Source organism: Cherax quadricarinatus, chromosome 91 (genome assembly GCF_038502225.1).
Source record: "Cherax quadricarinatus isolate ZL_2023a chromosome 91, ASM3850222v1, whole genome shotgun sequence".
Taxonomy (NCBI): Eukaryota; Metazoa; Arthropoda; class Malacostraca; order Decapoda; family Parastacidae; genus Cherax; species Cherax quadricarinatus.
The window spans coordinates 8,953,192-8,978,061 of NC_091382.1; the positions used below are offsets into that span (position 1 = coordinate 8,953,192).

General features: G+C 39.3%; 1 protein-coding gene across 1 annotated transcript in view; it reads right to left on the minus strand.

The window, feature by feature from the left end:
- Positions 1–24,870, minus strand: part of Ctl1 (choline transporter-like protein 1) — a 90,633-nt gene that overhangs the window by 35,518 nt on the left and 30,245 nt on the right. Inside the window, exons 8-11 of the mRNA XM_070104373.1 lie at positions 19,832–19,971; positions 14,282–14,468; positions 7,578–7,688; positions 5,175–5,328 (exon numbers count right to left, since the gene is read on the minus strand). Of these exons, the coding sequence (XP_069960474.1) occupies positions 5,175–5,328; positions 7,578–7,688; positions 14,282–14,468; positions 19,832–19,971 (592 nt within the window). The remainder of the gene's footprint in view (positions 1–5,174; positions 5,329–7,577; positions 7,689–14,281; positions 14,469–19,831; positions 19,972–24,870) is intronic.

Genomic DNA, 24,870 nt, shown 5'->3' on the forward strand with positions numbered 1-24,870 from the left:
AAAGTGGGAGTTGTCACAGTTGCTCTTTGCTGATGACACTGTGCTCTTGGGAGATTCTGAAGAGAAGTTGCAGAGATTGGTGGATGAATTTGGTAGGGTGTGCAAAAGAAGAAAATTAAAGGTGAATACAGGAAAGAGTAAGGTTATGAGGATAACAAAAAGATTAGGTGATGAAAGATTGAATATCAGATTGGAGGGAGAGAGTATGGAGGAGGTGAATGTATTCAGATATTTGGGAGTGGACGTGTCAGCGGATGGGTCTATGAAAGATGAAGTGAATCATAGAATTGTTGAGGGAAAAAGGGTGAGTGGTGCACTTAGGAGTCTGTGGAGACAAAGAACTTTGTCCTTGGAGGCAAAGAGGGGAATGTATGAGAGTATAGTTTTACCAACGCTCTTATATGGGTGTGAAGCATGGGTGATGAATGTTGCAGCGAGGAGAAGGCTGCAGGCAGTGGAGATGTCATGTCTGAGGGCAATGTGTAGTGTGAATATAATGCAGAGAATTCGTAGTTTGGAAGTTAGGAGGAGGTGTGGGATTACCAAAACTGTTGTCCAGAGGGCTGAGGAAGGGTTGTTGAGGTGGTTCGGACATGTAGAGAGAATGGAGCGAAACAGAATGACTTCAAGAGTGTATCAGTCTGTAGTGGAAGGAAGGCGGGGTAGGGGTCGGCCTAGGAAAGGTTGGAGGGAGGGGGTAAAAGAGGTTTTGTGTGTGAGGGGCTTGGACTTCCAGCAGGCAAGCGTGAGCATGTTTGATAGGAGTGAATGGAGACAAATGGTTTTTAATACTTGACGTGCTGTTGGAGTGTGAGCAAAGTAACATTTATGAAAGGGTTCAGGGAAACCGGCAGGCCGGACTTGAGTCCTGGAGATGGGAAGTACAGTGCCTGCACTCTGAAGGAGGGGTGTAAATGTTGCAGTTTAAAATCTGTAGTGTAAAGCACCCTTCTGGCAAGACAGTGATGGAGTGAATGATGGTGAAAGTTTTTCTTTTTCGGGCCACCCTGCCTTGGTGGGAATCGGCCAGTGTGATAATAAATAATAATAAAAAGGTTGGTTTGAGAGATTTAAGAAGCGTAATGGCATTCATAGTGTGATAAGGCATGGTGAGGCTGCCAGCTCGGACCACAAAGCGGCTGAAAAAATATGTGCAGGAATTCAAGGAGTACATAGACAGTGAAGGACTGAAACCTGAACAAGTGTTTAATTGTGATGAAACAGGCCTGTTTTGGAAGAAAATGCCAAGCAGGACGTACATTACTCAGGAGGAAAAGGCTCTCCCAGGACATAAGCCTATGAAAGACAGGCTTACTCTGTTGATGTGTGCCAATGCTAGTGGTGATTGCAAAGTGAAGCCTTTACTGGTGTATCACTCTGAAACTCCCAGAGTGTTCAGGAAAAACAATGTCCTCAAGGCTAATTTGTGTGTGCTGTGGAGGGCAAACAGTAAGGCATGGGTCACTAGGGACTTTTTCTATGACTGGTTACACCATGCATTTGCCCCCACTGTGACAAATTACCTCCTGGAAAATAAATTGGACCTTAAGTGCCTCCTGGTATTAGACAATGCTCCTGGTTATCCTTCAGACTTGGCAGAGCAACTTTCTAGGGACATGAGCTTCATTAAGGTGAAGTTTTTGCCTCCTAATACCATTCCTCTCCTGCAGCCCATGGACCAGCAGGTCATTTCCAACTTCAAGAAACTGTACACAAAAGCTATGTTTGAAAGGTGCTTTGTAGTGACCTCAGAAACTCAACTGACTCTAAGAGAGTTTTGGAGAGATCACTTTTGCATCCTCAATTGTGTAAACATTATAGGTAAAGCTTGGGAGGAAGTGACTAAGAGGACCTTGAACTCTGCTTGGAAAAAACTGTGGCCAGAATGTGTAGACAAAAGGGATTTTGAAGGGTTTGAGGCTAACCCTGAGAATCCTATGCCAGTTCAGGAATCCATTGTGGCATTGGGGAAGTCCTTGGGGTTGGAGGTTAGTGGGGAGGATGTGGAAGAGTTGGTGGAGGAGGACAATGAAGAACTAACCACTGATGAGCTGCTAGATCATCTTCAACAGCAAGAGGCCACACCTGAGGAAACTGCTTCGGAGGAGGGGATAGAGAAATTGAAGAAGTTGCCTACTTCTAAGATTAAGGAAATCTGTGCAATGTGGCTTAAAGTGCAAACCTTTATGGATGAAAATCACCCTGACACAGCTACTGCAAGCCGTGTTGGCAACCTGTACACTGACAATGTTGTGAAACACTTTAGAAATGTCATAAAGGAATGGGAGGTACAGGCCTCCATGGACAGATATGTTGTGCGACACAAGTCCAGTGACTCTGAAGCTTGTCCTAGTGGCATTAAAAGAACAAGGGAAGGGGATTCCCCTTCTAAACACTAAGAAGATCAGCACTCTCCCCTCCTCCCATCCCATCAATCATCACCAGATCTTCAATAAAGGTAAGTGTCATGTAACTGTGCATGTCTTCTTCAGTTTGTGTGTATTAAAATTAATATTTCATGTGGTAAAATTTTTTTGTTTCAATACTTTGGGGTGTCAGGAACGGATTAATTTGATTTCCATTATTTCTTATGGGGAAAATTAACTCGACTAACTATAATTTCAAGTAACGATGAGCTCTCAGGAACGGATTAATATCATTGGTCGAGGGTCCACTGTATACTCAAAAATTCTAGTGGCTTCAAATCAAGCAGGAGAAAGCTGTTAGGCCCACATGTGAGAGAATGGGTCTGTGTGGTCAGTGTGCACCATATAAAAAAAAATCCTGCAGCACGCAGTGCACAATGAGAAAAAAAACTCAACTGTGTTTTTGGAATAAAATGCCAACTTTGAGGTGTATTTTCGTATAGTTTTTATGTTTATATTTTCGTCTTCATAGTTACATTTGATAGAATAGAAAACGTATTACAGAAATAGAGCTGATTTTGATTGGTTTTACTTTGAAAAGAACCTTGAAACGAAGCTCAAAGTAGGGGAAATGTTTGATTTTTGCCAATGTTCAAGAGTAAACAAGTGATGTCATTGTCCAATAAATGCCCAACTAGCCATTCTAATATGCAGTCATGAATGGGTTGACATTATTTATACAATTATTACAATATTGCAGTAGTCTGCATAACAGTAAATCTTCTATTTTTTGTTCGAATAAAAATTCAAAATAGAAAGCAAGAGTAATATCAGAGGGGCCTGGAGACGTGACTGATGAACAAGAAAATGTTATTTTAGAACCAGGAATGTCTGCATTGTTCATTCTGGACCCTATTTTAAAATTGGCATATTTTTTAATTTGCGTGAAATTGGCCAAATTGCCAATTTCTGACCACTTTATTGGGTAGTTGAAATCAGTAAATGGGCAATTCTGTGTACTCAGTCGATAGAACAAATGGAGTTCTAAAGAAATAGTTATGAGCTTGGTCGACTGGAATAATGGAATTGGCTGAGAATAGGGCTCAAAGTGGGCGAAATTGCCGATTCGTAAATATTGCTGAGGTCGCTAACTTCACGAGAGCCTAATTCCATAAGTTTTACATAAAATTTTGTACCTTTGGTGTCATTACCATCGGGAAAAGATTCTCTCTCATTTCATAAGAAAAAACAAAATTTTTTTTTCAAATATTTTGTGACACTTGGAGACACCTCAAGATTTGGGGTTGCGACAGTCAAAAGGTTAAAAATGTTGAGATTTAAGATTATCTGTAAGAAATTGCTGTTGGAATGTGAGGACAGAAACATTTTTGGAGGGATTCAGGGAACCAAGTTAGTCACTTAGTCCTGGAGGTAGGAATGCTGCAGTTTGGAGGATATTTAAACTGTAATGTTAGCACACTTCTGGAGAGAGAGAGAGAGCAGCTGAATGAATGATGGTAAATACTGCCATTTTTAATGTCACCCTACCTTAGTGCGAGACAACAACATGTCAAAAAAATTGGCACTTATCCCTAGAACCCATTTTTTTTTTTTTTCAACATATCAATGGTCTCCCACCGAGGCAGGGTGACCCAAAAAAGAAAAACTTTCACCATCATTCAACACTTTCATCATCATTCACACAAAATCACTGCCTTTACCGAGGCGCTCAAATACAACAGTTTGGATGTCACTCCAAACAGCCAATATTTCAAACCCCTCCTTTAAAATGCAGGCATCATACTTTTCATCTCCAGTACTCAAGCCCAGCTGACTGGTTTCCCTGAATCCCTTCACAAAATAGTACCCTGCTCACACTCCAACAGCTCGTCAGATTCTGAAAACCAATCGTCTCCATTCCTATCTAACACGCACACACACATATGCCTGCTGTATGTCCAAGTCCCTTGTACACAAAACCTCTTTTACCCCCTCCCTCCATCCTTTCCTAGGATGACTCCAACCCTGCCTTCCCTCCACTACAGATTTATACACCCTCCAAGTCATCCTGTTGTGCTCCATCCTCTCTAAATGACCAAACCTCCTCAACCCCTTTTTAGCCCTTTGAATAATACTTTTAGTAACTCCACACCTCCTCCTAATTTCCAAAAAAATATATATTCAGGGGCACAGACTCAGTAAACAAGTAAAGTCTCTTCACTGCATGAAAAGAAAAGAAAGAAAAGTGTAATTGGAAACTATAGCATACAACAAATGACCGTAAGGGACATCAAAAAACTTTTTCCTAATATATATGTAGCTTTCATGAAGGAATCCAGGGTACCTGGTTAGCCAGGTAGAGCAGTGCTTGCATTCTAGAGGAGAGATGGGACTGTTATAGTCTGAGGGTAATTTGACTGTGATGTCAGCACACTTCTGGAAAGATGACCATTAAGTGAATGACAGTGAAAGTGTGTCCTTCATTTGAGTAACCCTGCCTTGGCAGGAGACAGCCATCGAGTTAAAAAAAAAAAAAAAGTAAAACAACCAGAATACTGGCACAGTGGAAGCAGTAACAGGGCTATAAAAATTGATATGGCTTGGCTAGTTCATGCTACTCAAAAGTCAGTGCAGACCAAGAGCTAGAGCTTCTCTAACCCCCAGCCAAAAGCTCAAATAGGTGCAGTAATTACACTTAGATATGCAGTATCATCAAAATCCGGGATTAGTTATCCTCTAATTATGTATCAAATGAAAATTGGTGCCAATATAAAGCTATGAGTGACAAAACAGATGATTTATACTAACCTGGAGAAATACCAGGTAGACACAGCTGCTGCAATAATCATTTGTTGACATCCTAGAATAAATTCTGCCACCCACACCAGTCCTATAACCCACACCCACCATAGTGACCTCACCCACGTGGGATCCATATACTGCAACACTTGTTGTGGGGTGCCTGTTAATATATGAAAGAAAAAGTTTAACAGTTTTTAAAATATATAATTAACATCAGTCATACTGAACTTAGCATAAACCATATACCAACAAGTTTTTAGAAAATGTGTCTATTATCATTACAGTTCATACAGTACATGTATTGCGATAAACTTATTGTCTACAGCAGCGCAATCCTCACCGCCCAAACTGATCCCTATGACATACTGCACCTTCACTAGTCTCTGATCTGGCATAGTAAACCTTTATTATTATTATAATCAAGGGGGAAGCGCTAAACCCGGAGGATTATACAGCACTTGGGGGGGGGGGATGTGGAAGGCATTCAGGCTTAATTCGGGAAACTGGAGCACAGATCCAATTCCCTAAATCAAGAGCCCCTCACCAACATCAAGGAACCTTCCTTGAGGGGTGTAAACCTTTAGCACATCTTACCCTGCAATTAGAACTAAGTGCTAAACCCTGTGGGTTTGGCACTTAGCTCTGATTGTATTATTATTTACAGTAGTGAAAGCAAACTGAATGCTGTCAAAGTGCCTCATATGATTACATTCTCTAAGTTTCCAATTAGAACAAGGAATAGATTACATTACTTTATCCTTAAACTAGAACCAGTGTATATACAGAATGGTACTTTATCCCCAAGTGAGAGAGTTATATTTAAGCCTAAATACACTATACGATGACTAAGTTCAAACACATTATACCTGTTGAATTACAGTACTCTATGGTTTACAAATATAATTGTCGAAGATTGAGACACTTATGCAGCATATGGGAATCTTTATTCAGGAAACGTTTCGCCACACAGTGGCTTCATCAGTCCAATACAAAGAGGAAGGCGTAAGGAGAGGAGGAGAATGAGGTAATCAGTCCCTCAACCTGGAGTCGATGGGTTCAGTCCATCAATCTTGTAGAATGTACAGCATAGGGCCGTAGACGTGGCTTATATACTGTAGTATCAAACCATTCATCACAAATATAATTGTCATGGCTGAACGCTATGTATATTGGTAAAGCTGTCACCTGTGGGTCTGCATCTCTGAACACCTGGGCAGAACTATTAGAAAAAATAGGCAATTACATAAACCCCCATTTAATGCCATACACCAACACAATGAAGCCATAATCCACATATACAAGAAATCATTCAGTGTGTTGTCCACTCAGTTCAATACTACTGAGCTGGCAATGAGTCTCTCTCAGAGACGAGCCTTCCCTGAACTCACCTGTATGTGGTTGCAGTGGTTGAGTCTCAGCTCCTGGATCTGCCTCTCGTCTTGCCACGTGCCAGATTCACTCTCTCCTAGCCTTGTGAGCCCTACTGTATCTACTCGTTAAACTATGTATAGAATCTGCCTCCACCACTCTTCATTAAGGTTATTCCACTTGTAGTGGTGGTGGTGGTGGTGGTGGTAGTGGTAACAGTAGTAGTGGTTGTACTAGTAGTGGCAACAGTAGTAGTGGCTGTAGTAGTGATAGTAGTAGTAGTAGTAGTGATAGTAGTAGCAGTAGTAATACAGTTGCAGTAATGGTATTAGTAGTGGTAGTATAGTGGTGGTGGTAGTAGTAGCAGTAGTAACAATAGTAAAAATAATAGTAATAATAGTAGTAGTAGTAGAAAGAGAAGTAGTGATAGTAGAAGTTATAGTGGCAGTAATAATGATGGTAGTAGCTGCAGTGGTAGAAATGGTACAAACAGCAGTGGTATTATTAGCAGTAGTAGTAGAAATAATGGTAGCAGTAATAGTAACAGAATCAGTAATAATAACCAATCCAAAAACTAGTAGGCAAGAGCACTAACCACTGTACCATGCCAAGGCAAATTCTCTCTAGAAATAAATCTAATAAAAACAATAGCTACAAACCCCTTAAAGTTGCAGTAAAAACAACACACTGAAGCTTTATTAACACACCAATGACAGTATGGAAAAAAAATACAAAGCTTCTCTATCTAGTTCAATTTTTTTTGGCAAATGTGATTGAATTCAAGAAGAGTGAGACTCTCGAAACTCGTCATCCAAACTCATCAGAGGTATAGTACAATCTATTCAATTCTGAATGCACTTTCTCAATCACATTTACCAAAACTCACACCATAAGAAAGGGCTTTATAAGTGACCTTAATGTATAACACCACGTAAAATAAAGTACACAAAACTGTTTGGGAGAGTGTTATAAACGATTCAATTCATAAAGGAACAAATACAAATGACACTTAAATGAAGGTATCAGAGTAAGAGTACTAACTTTTAGGTTGTGCCGTAGAAAGGTTGCTAGAGATACCAAGTATTCTGTCAGCAGAATGATTGTTGACAGCCTCCAGGTGGGATGACTGTAGACTGGCAATACCCAAGTGTTCTGTTGGAGGTAAATATTTCAACTTAATGCACTTATTATGGTGAAAAATGGTTTAGTGATGCCAACAAGAGGTGAAAAAGGCATGTACGTACAGTTCAGGACATTTATTAGAGGAAACGTTTCACCATGAGTGGCTTCTTTAGTCCTAATACGGAAGCCATTCATAGTGAAACATTTCCTCTAATAAATGTCCTGAACTGTACATAAGTGTTTTTTTCCACAACTTATTATGGTATACATACTAACCAAAACTCCTTGGGAGGTCATAAGAGGCGACTGAAATGCCGGGAACATAGGGCTAGTAACCTCTCTTCCTGTATATATTACTAAATTTAAGAGACACTTTCATTTTTCTTTTGGGCCACCCTGCCTCTGTGGGATGTGGCCGGTTTGTTGAAAGAAGAAATTTTTTTTTCTTTTTATTTGGGTTACCCTGCCTCTGCAGGATATACCTGGAGTATACCTGGAGAGGTTTTCAGGGATCAATGCCCTCGCAGCCCAGTCTGTGACCAGGCCTCATGGTGGATCAAAGCCAGATCAACCCGTTGTTACTGCTGGCCGCATGCAAACTGATGTAAGAACCACAGCCCGGCTCGTCTGGTACTGACTTTAGATGCCTGTCCAGTGCCTTCTTGAAGACAGTCAGGGGTCAATTTATTGGGGGAATGTTGCATCTCCTGCCCAGTCTTTTGTTTTTATAGGGAGTGATTTTCATGTGCAAATTTGGGACTAGTCCCTCTAGGATTTTCCAAGTGTACATTATCATGTATCTTTCTCGCCTGCATTCCAAGGAGTACAAATCAAGGGACTTTAACTGTTCCCAGTAATTTAGATGCTTTATCATACTTATACGTGCCGTGAAAGTCCTCTGTACATTCTCCAAGTCTGCAATTTCACCTGCTTTGAAAGGGGATGTTAGTGTGCAGCAATATTCCAGCCTAGAGAGAACAAGCGATTTGAAGAGAATCATCACGAGCTTGGCATCCCTAGTTTTGAAGGTTCTCATTATCCATCCTATCATTTTCCTAGCAGATGTGGCAGATACATTGTTGTGATCTTTGAAAGTGAGATCCTCTGACATTATCACTCCCAGGTCCTTCACATTAGTTTTTCACTCTACTGCATGATTGGAATTTGTTTTACACTCCGACACACTTATTTCCTCGAGTCTTCCATATCGGAGTAATTGAAATTTCTCTTCACTGAGCATTGTATTGTTTTCCGCAGCCCACGTAAATATTTGGTTGATGTCCACTTGGAGTCTTTCAGTATCACTGATGGATGACACTATAATGCAAATTAGGGTGTAATCTGCAAAGGAAGACACAGTGCTGTGGCTTACATCTCTGTCTATGTCAGATATGAGGATAAGGAATAGGATGGAGGGCAGGTATTGTGGCTTGTGGAACAGAGGTTTTCACTGTGGCTGCCTCAGACTTTATTCTGTTTATTATTACTCTTTGTGTTCTGTTTGTTAGGAAGTTATAGATTCTTATATCAACTTTTCCTGTTATTCCTTAATCACGCATTTTGTACACTATTACACCATGGTCGCACTTGTGAAAGGCTTTCACAAAATCTGTGTGAACTACATCTGCATTTTGTTTGTCCTCTAGTGTATCTAAGATCTTGTCATAGTGGTCCAGTAGTTGGGACAGGCAGGAGCAGCCTGCTCTAAACACATTGCCCTGAGTTGTGTAACTGATGGATATCTAGGTGGGTGGCAATCTTGCTTCTTAGAACACTTTCAAAGATTTTTACAATATGGGACATTAGTGCTATAGGTCAGTAATTCTTTGCAAATGCCACCTTTGTGGAGGGAGGGGCTATATGTGTTGTTTTTAGTGACTGTGGGATGTGGCTGGTGTATTAAAAAAAATACTAACCAAAAACAGCAACTGAAGTATTGTGCTGAATCCTTATCTACAGAATGTACCGAATATAATGACTACCAGTACAGTGGAAACCCAATTATAGGCTGTCACGGAAATCAGCCAATTCAGAAATCAAGCACTTTTATCAGCAAAATTTTTCTCCAGGTATCGGCTATGATCTCGGATATAGGCTGTATGAGACACATCACCAACAACCGGCGATGCTCTTCCTCATGCATATCACACTAAGTCTGTGCATCTCTCACTGGATTAGGAATACTTTGCGACTTCATCCATTGTTTCTGGTGTTTTTTTGTTGATTGCAACTGCAAAATAAGCAACTATGGGCCCAAAGAAAGTTCCTAGTAAAGTTCCTTGGGTAAAGAAAGTGAGAAATACAATGGAATTTAAGAAAGAAGTTGTTGAAAAGTATGAGAGTGGTGCTCAAGTGCTAGAACTTGCCAGGATGTATGGGAAATCCAAATCAACAATCACTTCCATCCTGGCAAAGAAAGTAGAAATCAAGGAAGCTAATGTTGCATAAGGGAGTGTAACAGGCAGGCAGGGAGTGTAGCAGGCAGGCAGGGAGTGTAGCAGGCAGGCAGGGAGTGTAGCAGGCAGGCAGGGAGTGTAGCAGGCAGGCAGGGAGTGTAGCAGGCAGGCAGGGAGTGTAGCAGGCAGGCAGGGAGTGTAGCAGGCAGGCATGGAGTGTAGCAGGCAGGCAGGGAGTGTAGCAGGCAGGCAGGGAGTGTAGCAGGCAGGCAGGGAGTGTAGCAGGCAGGCAGGGAGTGTAGCAGGCAGGCAGGGAGTGTAGCAGGCAGGCAGGGAGTGTAGCAGGCAGGCAGGGAGTGTAGCAGGCAGGCAGGGAGTGTAGCAGGCAGGCAGGGAGTGTAGCAGGCAGGCAGGGAGTGTAGCAGGCAGGCAGGGAGTGTAGCAGGCAGGCAGGGAGTGTAGCAGGCAGGCAGGGAGTGTAGCAGGCAGGCAGGGAGTGTAGCAGGCAGGCAGGGAGTGTAGCAGGCAGGCAGGGAGTGTAGCAGGCAGGCAGGGAGTGTAGCAGGCAGGCAGGGAGTGTAGCAGGCAGGCAGGGAGTGTAGCAGGCAGGCAGGGAGTGTAGAAGGCAGGCAGGGAGTGTAGCAGGCAGGCAGGGAGTGTAGCAGGCAGGCAGGGAGTATAGCAGGCAGGCAGGGAGTGTAGCAGGCAGGCAGGGAGTGTAGCAGGCAGGCAGGGAGTGTAGAAGGCAGGCAGGGAGTGTAGCATGGAGGGAGGGAGTGTGGCAGGGAGTGTAGCAGGCAGGCAGGGTGTAGCAGGAAGTGTAGGAGGAAGGCAGGGAGTGTAGCAGGCATGCAGGGAGTGTAGAAGGCAGGCAGGGAGCATAGTAGGGAGGCAGAGAGTGGAGGAGGAAGGCAGGGAGTGTAGCAGGCATGCAAGGAGTGTAGCAGGCCGGGAGGGAAGTAACCCCAGAGAGGGTTTTGATACCTGAAGTCCTTATGGAGGGGGATTCCCCTTCCAAACAATAATCAGTCCTCCCTTTCTCCTCCTCCCTGTCTTCCATAAGACAACAAGAGTCTTCAATAAAGGTATGTAATAGTGACCTAAATGTTCATTTATTTATTTTATTTAGTTCTCACTGTTTTGTGTATGTAAAACTATAGTTAACCCTTTGACTGTCGCGGCCGTATATATACGTCTTACGAGGTACCGTGTTTGACGTATATATACTCATAAATTCTAGCGGCTTCAAATCAAGCAGGAGAAAGCTGGTAGGTCCACATGTGAGAGAATGGGTCTGTGTGGTCAGTGTGCACCATATAAAAAAAATCCTGCAGCACACAGTGCATAATGAGAAAAAAAAAACTCCGACCGTTTTTTTTAATTAAAATGCCGACTTTGTGGTCTATTTTCGTATAGTATTTATGGTTGTATTCTCGTTTTCTTTGTCTCATTTGATAGAATGGAAAACATATTATAGAAATAGAGGTGATTTTGATTGATTTTACTATAAAAAGAGCCTAGAAATGGAGCTCAAAGTAGGAGAAATGTTTGATTTTTGCCAATGTTCAAAAGTAAACAAATGATGCCATTGTCCAATAAATGTCCAACTAGCCATTCTAATATGCAGTCATGAATGGATTGATGTTATTTATACAATTATTACAGTATTGCAGTAGTCTGCATAATAGTAAGTCTTCTATTTTTTGTTTGAATAAAAATTCAAAATAGAAAGCAAGAGTAATATCAGAGGGGCCTGGAGATATGACTGATGAGCAAAGAAAATGTTATTTTAGAGCCAGGAATGTCTGCATTGTTCACTCTGGACCTTATTTTGAAATTGTCATATTTTTTAGTTTTCGTGAAATTGGCCAAATTGAAAATTTCTGACCACATTATTAGGTAGTTGAAATCGGTAAATGGGCAGTTTCTTGTACTCAATCGATAGAAAAAATGGAGTTCTAAAGAAATAGCTATGAGTTTGGGCGACTGGAACAATGGAATTAGCCGAAAATAGGGCTCAAAGTGCGCGAAATAGCCGATTTGTAAACAGCGCCAAGGTTGCTAACTTCGCAAGAGCATAATTCCGTCAGTTTTCCATCAAATTTCGTTTTTTTTGGTGTCATTACAATCGGGAAAAGATTCTCTATCATTTCATAAGAAAAAATAATTTTTTTTTTAATTTTGCGACACCAGGAGACACCTCAGGATTGGGGGTTGCGACAGTCAAAGGGTTAATCTTTAAAAAATGTATTTTTTTTTTAATATTTTTGGGTGTCTGGAACGAATTAATTGTATTTACATTATTTCTTATGGGAAATATTGATTCAGTTTTAGGCCAACCTTCTGGAATGGATTATGGCCTACAACTGGGGTTCCACTGTATTTTGATTATTATCCTGTGTGAGTTAATTACCCAAGATAGCCCACTAAAGCCAAACATGTGGTGCTACTAAACATTGGAAAACTGTATTAATTTAATAACATTTCAGGGAGACACAAATACAGTGGTACCTCGGGATATGAACTTAATTTGCTCCAGAAGGCTGTTCGAGTGCCGATACTGAAAGAATTTGTTCCCATAATGAATAATGTAAATTAGATTAATCCATTTCAGACTCCCAAAAATACACTTACAAAAGCACTTACATAAATACACTTGCATAGCTGTTCGAGTTTTGAGCTGTTTGTATCCCGAGGTACCACTGTATACCAAAATGTTATCGTAGGTTTCTTTCTCCAAAGTGAAGGTTGTTCTGTGTATTGTTCGAGTCACAATATTGTGCTTTTTTTTATTCTTTATTTCAGGAAGATGTAAATTCAAGCTCAATCCTAAATAAATAATTTGGCAAATGTGACTTTTAATCTCAATTATAATAAGAAGCTTAGATCCTTGAATAGTTTCCAAAAATTAAATAGAAAGCAACAGTACCATTATTATTCAGTGTTTGGTTAGTTAAAAAGCCACATGAGTGACGACAAATGGTTTTTGGGACCTGATGAGCTGCTGGAGAGTGAATAAGGTAATACAGTGGACCCCCGGTTAACGATATTTTTTCATTCCAGAAGTATGTTCAGGTGCCAGTACTGAACGAATTTGTTCCCATAAGGAATATTGAGAAGTAGATTAGTCCATATCAGACCCCCAAACATACACGTACAAACGCACTTACATAAATACACTTACATAATTGGTCGCATTGGGAGGTGATCGTTATGCGGGGGTCCACTGTATTGTGCAAAGGGATTCAGGAAAACTGGTTTGCCAGAACTGAGTCCTAGAGGTGGGAAGTACAATGCCTGCACTCTAAAGAAGGGGGTCTGGGATATTTGCTGTGTGGAGGGACATCTGAACTATTGAATCTGCACTCCTCTGGCAAGACAGTGATAGTGTGAATGATGGTGAAAGTGTTTCTTTTTTGGGTCACCCTGCCTTGGTGGGAAACAGCATTAAAAAAAAATGCAAATGAATACTCTGAGCTCAGGGGGTTACATGTCCCAAATAATTACTTCCGTCTAGCAGCTGCATCAAACCGTGTTGACAGTAAAGACAGGTTACTGGGGTAACTCACAGCTCTAGTAGTCTAATACTCTATCATCACAGATTCAAACAAAATTCTTATATTCCTAGAAGAGACAATTTATGCAAATATCATTACACTTAAAAAATTTAATTTGGGTAGAGTTTTATAATTAAAAAACAGTATCAGCTATCATACAGACATTAACGTAGCTTTGCTCTTGTAGTTACAATAAAGACTAGTGAAGCCTAGCGAGGTGGGTATCTGAGTGAGTGTGCTGATAGTGTTTCTAGTAGGCCACCACAACACTTACAAAGAATTGCACTTTCTCAAAATTCAAAATCAAGAAAAAGTCAATACAGTGACAGAAATAATTCATAACTCATAAATTGCAGATGAATATTAAGGTCTATTATTTTTGACTATCCAAAACAATTAAGTGTCACAACCTCATAATGGACAAAAACAAACTGAAATGTCATTTAAAGCTTTTATATCAAATTTGTGCATAAACTGTGAATTTGAAAGCCATAAATGAGGTCTGGTCACAGACCGGGCAGCGGGGGCATTGACCTTCAAAACCCTTTTCAGCTATACTCTAGGCATTATTATCACCTCTTTCCTGCAGTTTGAACAAACTATTTTTATTCATTTTTAAGTTCAAAATATCCTCATCTAATCTCAACAGAATCAATGAGACTGTACTCACTAGCAGTAGCGAGGGACACCATCACCCACACCCACAGTAGGAAGAATGCCAGTAGAACGAAGTATGTTATGACTGGCTGCAGGAGGAGTGTCGGATGACGAGTGAGGCATCCACCAGCATGCTTGAACAGCTCTGCCACCATAGATATATGTGGCCACACATAAACCACCAGAGCAATCAGTGCAACCTATTAGGTGAACCACAACAATATAAAATTTCACCTACAAAGTAATGGATTTAACCCTTAAACTGTCCAAACATAGATCTACGTCCATGTGCAGGGGGCTCCAAACGTAGATGTACATTTTTTTTTACATGCTTTCAAATGGGGAAAATCAAGGTCGGAGCATTATGCATGTGAACGTAGATCTACGTCTGGACAGTTTAAGGTTTAATGTGGGTTCAAAAATTGATCAAGGCAAAATTTTGATGCTTACAAAAAATTTGAGATTCAAAAAAAAATTAGCTAGGTATAATTTAGATGTTTCAAAATAAAATATTAGTACAGTGTATTATATTCACAGGGAAGTGCTAAACACTTAGAGGTCATACAGCACTTGGGAAAAGAAAGTAATCATGCTTAATCCAAGGAAACGAACACAGTTCATGTTCTTTGAACGAAAAACCCTTCATCAGCATTAAGGCACTCGTCTTAATGGTCAAAAAATATACCAGGGCATAATTTCAAATATTTGCACTAAAAAAAATCACACCCAAATACAGTGGACCCCCGCATAACGATGGCATCGCATAGCGATTTTTCCGCATAACGATTACTTTTATCGCAAAATTTTTGCCGCGCATACCGATTAAAAACCCGCATACCGATTTTCGTCCGAGACGCGTCCAATGTGCCCTCAGCCAGCCTCACATGTGCCGCTCCGTCCCATTGTTTACCAGCCAGCCTCCGCGGTAACATCCAAGCATACACTCGGAATATTTCGTATTATTACAGTATTTTCGGTGCTGTTTCTGGAAAATAAGTGACCATGGGCCCCAAGAAAGCTTCTAGTGCCAACCCTGTGGTAAAAAGGGTGAGAATTAGTATGGAAATTAAGAAAGATTTTGAAGGGTTTGGGGCTAACCCTGAGAAGCCTATGCCAGTTGTGGAATCCATTGTGCCTACTTCAAAGATTAAGGAAATGTGTGCACAGTGGGTTGAACTGCAAACCTTTATAGATGAAAATCACCCTGACACAGCTGTTGCAAGCCGTGCTGTTGACTATTTCAATGACAATGTTGTGGCCCATTTTAGACAAATCGTAAAGGAACGGGAGGTACAGAGCTCTATGGACAGATTTGTTGTGCGACAGAGGTCCAGTGACTCTGAAGCTGGTCCTAGTGGCATTAAAAGAAGAAGGGAAGTAACCCCGGAAAAGGACTTGCTACCTCAAGTCGTAATGGAAGGGGATTCCCCTTCTAAACAGTAAGAAGATAATGCTCTCCCCTCCTCCCATCCCATCAATCATCACCAGATCTTCAATAAAAGTAAGTGTCATTTAATTGTGCATGCCTTTTTCAGTTTGTGTGTATTAAAATTAACATTTCATGTGGTAAAAAAAAAATTTTTTCATACTTTTGGGCGTCTTGCACGGATTAATTTTATTTCCATTATTTCTTATGGGGAAAATTCATTCGCATAACGATTATTTCGCATAACGATTAACCCTCTTGCACGGATTAAAATCGTTAACCGGGGGTCCACTGTAACATTTAAAAATACGTTGAGGATTTCTTTCTTACTTTTCTTGCCCACTACATCTACCACTACTTCTACCACTGCCTCTTCTACCACTACTACCATCATACTACTACCCCCTCTCATTCTACTCACAGCCCGGCCCCTTTTCATAAATATACACTGGCTCCCTTCCCTTTGCGCTTCTCTGCGACTAGTGAATGGTCCAAGTCGGACTGAAACATCATAAGTTTCATTCTCATATATGCGGATTATATGTGAATGTGACAATGATCCAGGACAGACCAAAATGTTGTCATGAGGTTCCTCTCCAGAGTACAATTTTTGGTGTAAGGGTAAAAGACACTCACTGGTTATGACTACAAAGAACAGGTAACCTTACTAAACACGAACATCTGGAAAGAGCCAATACGACAAACTTCAAAAATGTTTTTACATGATTTCTTATCATAGTGCAGGGCAACATCTGGGTGCCCAAAAATGAAGAAAATTATAAAAGTTTTTCTTCTTATTACATTTAGTAATTTATACAGGAAAAGAGGTTACTAACCCCTTACTCCCAGAATTTTAGTTGCCTCTTATAACATGCATGTCGTACGGAAGATTCTTTTCCGCTTCCCCATGGACAAGAAAGGAAATATATAAAAAGATTATGCATGAATAATGGTGAAAGTGTTGAATGATGATAGTTTTTTCTTTCTTTTTAGGTCATCCTGCCTTGGTGGGAAATGGCCAGTGTTAAAAAAAATATTAACCCTTAAACTGTCCAAACGTAGATCTACGTTTGTGCATGTAGCACTCCAACCTTGATTTTCTCCATAAGAAAGAGTGCAAAAAAAAAAAAAAGTTGATCTATGTTCAGAGCGCTACGTGAGCGAACGTAGATCTACGTTTGGACAGTTTAACCCTTAAGTGGTCCAAACAAATTGGCGTTCAAATTCGTAGTGCTACAAAAGTAGATCTACTTTTTTTTACATATTTTCAAATGTAACAAAAAAAAAATGTAGATAAAAGTTTTTTTACACGTTTTCAAATGTAAAACAAAAAAAAAAGATCTACATTTTTTTACATACGTTCAGATGTTGAAAAAACGTATATATACGTTTGGACCATTTAAGGGTTAAGAAAACAGAAAACTCAAATGGGTATGTATACACATACGTGTATATGAATGTGCTGTGTAGCCTAAATGTAAGTAAAAGTAGCAAGATGTACCTGTTATCCTGCATATTTATGAGACAGAAAGAAAAAAACACCAGCAATCCTATCACTGTGTAAAGAAATTACAGACTTCCATTTCACACTCATTTGGCAGGACAGTGGTACTTCCCTGGGTGGAGGAACTTGACATCAACTGCAAATAAACTCTCCCTATTTGCTGCATCATTATTGTAGCACCTTCACTGTGCACCTTTACTCTCTGTTAGGTAAGAGGACACAAGTGCAACTAATGCGACATTTTACTGTGACAATGTTTCGCTCTCCAGGAGCTTCGTCAAGCTGTTACAAACAATACACGGACACAGAGGAGTATATAGGTATTAGACTGAGGTGCAAAGCATATTATAATATGGGTTGTGAATGTTGCAGCGAGGTGTTTAACCCCTTGACTGTCGCAACCCCAAATCCTGAAGTGTCTCCTGGCGTCGCAAATTTTCTGAAAAAAAAAAAATAAATTTCTTATGAAATGATAGAGAATCTTTTCCAGATTGTAATGACACCAAAAGAACGAAATTTGATGGAAAACTGATGGAATTACACTCTTGCGAAGTTAGCAACCTAGGCGATTTTGCCCACCTTGAGCCCTATTTTTGGCTAATTCCATTATTCCAGTCGACCAAACTCATAGCTATTTCTTTAGAACTCCATTTTTTCTATCGATTGAGTACAAGAAACTGCCCATTTACCGATTTCAACTACCCAATAACGTGGTCAGAAATTTGCAATTTACCCAATTACACAAAAATTAAAAAAATGACAATTTCAAAATAGGGTCCAGAATGAACAATGCAGACATTCCTGGCTCTAAAATAACATTTTCTTTGTTCATCAGTCACGTCTCCAGGCCCCTCTGATATTACTCTTGCTTTCTGTTTTGAATTTTTATTTAAACAAAAAATAGAAGATTTACTGTTATGCAGACTATTGCAATATTGTAATAACTGTATAAATAATGTCAACCCATTCATGACTGCATATTAGAATGGCTACTTGGACATTTATTGGAAAATGGCATCTGTTTACTTTTGAACATCGGTAACAATCAAACATTTCCCCTACTTTGAGCTCTATTTCAAGGTTTTTTTCGTAGTAAAACCAATCAAAATCACCTCTATTTCTATAATATGTTTTCCATTCTATCTAACGAGACCAAGAAAATGAGAATACAACCATAAATACTATACGAAAATAGACCACAAACTCGGCATTTTATTTAAAAAAAAAAAAAAAAGGTCGGAGTTTTTTTTTCTCATTATGCACTGCATGCTGCAGGATTTTTTATATGGTGCACACTGACCACACAGATCCATTCTCTCACATGTGGGCCTACCAGATTTCTCCTGCTTGATTTGAAGCCGCTAGAATTTATGAGTATATATACGTCAAAAATGGTGGCTTGTAAGACGTATATATACGACCGAAACAGTCAAAGGGTTAAGGGCAACATGCGGGATAAATTTTATGCAGAGAATTCGTAGTGTGGAAATTAGGAGGGGGTGTGGAGTTACTAAAAGTATTATTCAGAAGGCTGAGGAGGGGGTTGCTGAAGTGGTCTTGTCATTTAGAGTGGATAGAGCAATATAGGATCACTTGAAGGGTGTATAAATTTGTAGTAGAGGGAAGGAGGGGTAGGGGTCTTCCCAAGAAAGGATGGAGGGGGTAAAGGAGGCTTTGTTCAAGGGGCTTGGCCATACAGTAGGCATGTGTGAGCATATTAGATATGACTGAATGGAGATGAATGGTTTTTGGGACTTGAGAAGCTGTTGGAGTGTCAGCAGGGTAATATTTTGTGAAGCGATTCAGGAAAACCAGTTAGCTGAACTAGTCTTTGAGGCTTGAAGTACAATGCCTGCACTCTAAAGAGGGGTTTGGGACATTTACTGTTGAAGGACAATGATAGTGTGAATGAGAGTAAAAGTGTTTTTTTTTTTTTTTTGAGGGAGGGGGGGCACCCTGTCTCAGTGAGAGATGGCCAGCATGTTTTAAAAAAAAGTAGTAGTAGTTGTAGTAGCAGTAGTTGTAGTACTTGTAGTAGTAGCAGCAGTAGTTATAGTGCTTGTGGTAGTAGCAGCAGTTGTAGTACTTTTGACTTGTGGTGATAGTAATAGCAACTATGTGATGGTGGGGTTTATTGTTTTGAGGAATTTTCTTGCTAAGACTTCAGAGATGATGAATGTTCAAACTACCACCATGAGCATCATAGCAGACAGGCAAATGAGTTAGAGTTAATGACAACCAGGAAATGATTACTATCATAAAGGTTGTTTAAAATAGGTTCCTTGTTCTGAACAACTGACTTACAATTTTTAAAAAGGTCTTACAAGTGGGAGATTTGCTGCACTACTAAATAAATCATCATGTTAAGTGTTACACTTCATGGGGAAGCGGAGAAGAATCCTTCCTTAGGAAGTGATGCGCGTTGTAAGAGGCAATTAAAATGCTGGAAGCAAGAGGCTAGTAACCCCTTCTTTTGTATGAATTAATGAATGTAAAAGAAAAACATTGTTTCTTCTTCTTTGGGTCACCCTGCCTCAGTGGGAGATGGCCAATGAGTTAAAAAAAAAAAAAAGTGTTGCTGAAGTTGTCTTGATACTTCTAACATTAAAATAGAGTAAGTCTAGCTGGCTTACAGTAATGATGGTGGACAAGATGGCATACACCAACAAGGCTCGTTCATTGCGGACTGTTTCATCAAGAATCTGGTCAAATGGAGAACTATCGAGCTGCAGGCGGACAGTAGCATAACCCCACCACAACAGCACCGTTGCCACTGTAAAATAAGAATACTGTACATTCTAATAACTAAATTTTAACTAAAAACAAAATTAAATATTCCTCTCTAATTTCCAATTTTATAATGAAGAGGCAGTTCCCATAATTTCATCTACTCCAGATGATACTTCAATCATCTGTAACATCATTATGTACATCCCACACCAGCTACTACCCAATATGATGTACAGTATTGAACAGTCCTCTAACATTTCCTCTGAAAACTGGGGTTAGTTGTCAATTATTCCAAGCATGGTATTGTAATTTTTGTTCTTTATGCATTACACAGAATGACTGTCAATACTGAAAATGATATTGTTGGAAGGAAGAAAGAAAAGAGACTTGATAACACATATAGTGTAAGATTATAAAAGAATGCAAGAAAAACAGACAAGGAATATTCCATACTTAGCATCAACAAAAAATATGATGAGACCACAAATGTAAGTTACAAAAAAGCAACGTTAGACTGACACTAGAAAAAATTATCCAGAAATTGTGGTATACTGTTGGAATGGAGTTTAAAAAAAATGAGTGTGAGCTACGACTACTGGAAACTTAAATAATACAACAACCTGAATACTGAAGATGAGACATATCAAGCACAGCTTTGCTCCATTCACTACAAACAGTTATATATTCAGAGATATGGGAAATTACATAAAAGAGAAAACTTGAATGAGAAAAAAAAAAAAACTAAACCACATATACTGGATCTAGAGAACAAGGACTCCTTGCTGCCTGGCCTGAGGCCAGTCTTCCTTGTTAATTGCCTATTAAGCCAATAAATGTATGATCTTAATTTAAGCAGGAAATTGACCCATGTCTAAATTACTGAGATAACATGCATGGCAAAACATGATTTACACAAGGACAGAGAAAAATATAAAGCCAGACTAATTTATAAAACAGGAAGGTATGGTAACCTTACCAGTTATTTTAGAGAATTAAACTGGAATTTAACCCCTTGACTGTTGCAACCCCAAATTCTGAAGTGTCTCCTGGTGTTGCAAAATTTAAAAAAAAAATTATTTTTTCTTATAAATGATAGAGAATCTTTTCCCGGTTGTAATGACACTAAAAGAACGAAATTTGATGGAAAACTGATGGAATTACGCTCTCGCAAAGTTAGCAACCTCGGCGATATTTACGAATCGGCGATTTCGCCCACTTTGAGCCCTATTTTCGGCTAATTCCATTGTTCTAGTCGACCAAACTTATTGGTATTTCTTTAGAACTCCATTTTTTTTTTATTGATTGAGTACCAAAAGAATGCACATTTACTGATTTCAACTACCCAATAACCTGGTCAGAAATTTGCAATTTGGCCAATTTCACAAAAATTAAAAAATATGACAATTTCAAAATAGGGTCCAGAATGAACAGTGCAGACATTCCTGGCTCTAAAATAACATTTTCTCTGTTCATCGGTCACATCTCCAGGCCCCTCTGATATTACTTTTGCTTTCTATTTTGAATTTTTATTCAAACAAAAAATAGAAGATTTATTGTTATGCAGACTACTGCGATATTGTAATAATTGTATAAATAATGTCAACCCATTCATGACTGCATATTAGAATGGCTAGTTGGACATTTATTGGAAAATGACATCATTTGTTTACTTCTGAACATCGGCAAAAATCAAACATTTCTCCTACTTTGAGCTCCATTTCAAGGTTCTTTTCAAAGTAAAACCAATCAAAATCACCTCTATTTCTATAATATGTTTTCCATTCCATCAAATGAGACCAAGAAAACAATCATAAATACTATATGAAAATAGACCACAAAGTCGGCATTTTAATTAAAAACGGTCGGAGTTTTTTTTTTTTTTCACTATGCACTGCGTGCTGCAGGATTTTTTTTATATGGTGCACACTGACCACACAGACCCATTCTCTCACATGTGGGCCTACCAGCTTTCTCCTGCTTGATTTGAAGCCGATGGAATTTGAGTATATATACGTCAAAAACGGTGGCTCATAAGACGTATATATACGACCAAAACAGTCAAAGGGTTATTAATGCCTGGAAATAACATTAATAATATATAAGAGGGATATTTTTCCGGTTATTTTTATATAGCCGGACTTGAGTACTGGAAATGGGAAGTACTATGCCTGCACTTTAAAGAAAGGGTTTGGGATATTGGCAGTTTGGAGGGATATGTTACATATCTTTATACATGTGTATATGCTTCTAAACTGTTGAATCTTGGTGCGTCTGCAAAAACAGTGATTATGTATGAGTGAGGTGAAAGTGTTGAATGAAGATGAAAATATTTTCTTTTTGGGGATTTTCTTTCTTTTTGGGTCACCCTGCCTCGGTGGGAGACGGCCGACTTGTTAAAAAAAAAAAAAAAAAAAAATGTACATTTTTTTTACCTTACTGGCAAGCCATGATCCATAAAAAATGAAAGATATTCACCAACATACATATATTCATCTCTTTCTTACTAAAAGTGTGCTCATATCACAGCTTAGATGAACCTCCAAATTGCAACAATCCGACCCCCTCTTTCAGAGTGCAGACACTGCCCATCCCACCACCAAAACTCTAAGTCCAGCTAGCTAATTTCCCTGAATCCCTTCATAGATGTTACCTTAGTTTAGCTCTAACAGCATGACAAGCATTAAAAACCACCTGCCTCTACTCACTTAACCCTTTGACTGATGCAACCCCAAATCCTGAAGTGTCTCCTGGTGTCAAAAAATATTTTTGAAAAAAAAAAAAAAATTAAAAATGATAGAGAATCTTTTCCTGATGGTAATGACACCAAAAGTACAAAATTTGATCAAAAATTTCTGAAATTATGCTCCCGTGAAGTTAGTGATCTCGGCAATATATACGCATCAGCAATTTCACCAACTTTGAGCCCTATTTTCGGCCAATTCCATTGTTCCAGTCGACCAAACTCATAGCTATTTCTTTAGGACTCCATTTTTTCTATCAACTGAGTACAAGAAACTGCCCATTTACCAATTTCAACTACTCAATAAAGTGGTCAGAAATTGGCAATTTGGCCAATTTCAAGCAAATTAAAAAAGATGCCAATTTCAAAATAGGGTCCAGAATAAACTATGTAGACATTCTTGGCACTAAAATAACATATCCTCTGTTCATTAGTCATGTCTCCAGGCCCCTCTTATATTACTCTTGCTTTCTATTTTGATTTTTTATTCACACAAAAAATAGAAGATTTACTGTTATGCAGACTACTACATTATTGTAAAAATGGTATAAATAATATCAGAGCACTAATGAATGGATATTGGACTCCCCAGTTGACGTGTATTGGACATGTGGTGTGAGTTGCTTACTCCTGAACATTGGTAAAAATCGAACATTTCCACTACTTTGAGTTCAATTTCAAGGTTGTTTTCATCGTGAAACTAATCAAAATCATCTCTATTTCTGTAATATGTTTTCCATTCTATCAAATGAGACCAAGAAAATGAGAATACAACCATAAATACTATACGAAAATACACCTCGAAGTCGGCGTTTTAATCCAAAAACATGGTCAGTTTTTTTTCTCTCATGCACTGCGTGCTGCAGGATTTTTTTACAGTCCACACTGACCACACAGACCCATTCTCTCACATGTGGGCCTACCAGCTTTCTCCTGCTTGATTTGAAGCCGCTAGAATTATTGAGCATGTATATACTCGTCCAAAACACTGGCTAGTAGCGTATATATACGGCCGAAACAGTCAAAGGGTTAATCTAACATGCTTGATGCTCAAAGCCCCTAACACTGAGAACCTCCTTTAACCCCTTCTTCCAATTGATTCTAGGGTGACCCTTTCCCTCCTTCCTTCCACTTCAGATTTATGCATCCTCTTTGTCATCCTATCCCTCTCTATCCTCTCCAAGTGTCCAAATCACCTTGCCATTCATCAAAATACTTCAAATTACTGTATTTATTAATTACCATGGATTCTGAGATAATGGAGATACCTATCTCAGTTGTCCTCATGTATATAATTGTACCATAGGTGGTCACAATTTGTTTGCCAAGAAGAAGAAGAAAAAAAAGATTTCACCTAAGTTCACTTACTGGAGCTTTTAATCATCTGACTGACACCTTCTAGTGTACTGGTCCAACCCCCCAAACCACTTAACCCTTTGAGGGTCGACAGGCCCTCTCAGAAACTCGTTCTCAGGGTCGGCCAAATTTAAAAAAAAAAATTATTTTTTCTTATGAAAAGATAGAGAATCTTTTCCCGATCATAATGACACCAAAATTATGAGATTTGATGGAAAACTTACGGAATTATGCTCTCGCGAAGTTAGCGGTCTCGGCGATGTTTACGCATCGGCGATTTTGCCCACTTTGAGCCCCATTTTCGGCCAATTCCACTGTACTAGTCGACAAAAAACATGAATATTTCGCTAGAACTACATTTTTTCTATTGAATGAGTGCAAGAAACCACCAATTTACCATTTTCAACTATCCAATACAGTGGTCAGAATTTAGCAATTTTGCCAATTTCACACAAATTTCAAAAAATGCCAATTTCCGAATAGGGTCCAGAACAAACAAGAAATACATTCCTGGCAATAAAATGACATTTCCTCTGTTCATTAGTCACGTCTCAAGGCCCCTCTTACATTCTTTTGCTTTCCACTTTGAATTTTTATTCTCACGAAAAATAGAAGATTTACTGTTATGCAGATTACTGCATTAGTGTAAAAAATGGTATAAATCATATTGGCGCACTTGCAAAAGAATGTTAGACTCACCAGTTGACATGTATTGGACGCTTGGCATGATTTGTTTACTTTTGAACTTTGGTAAAAATCGAACATTTCTGCTACTTTGAGCTCAATTTCAAGGTACTTTTCATTGTAAAACCAGTCAAAATCATCTCAATTTCTGTGATATGCCTT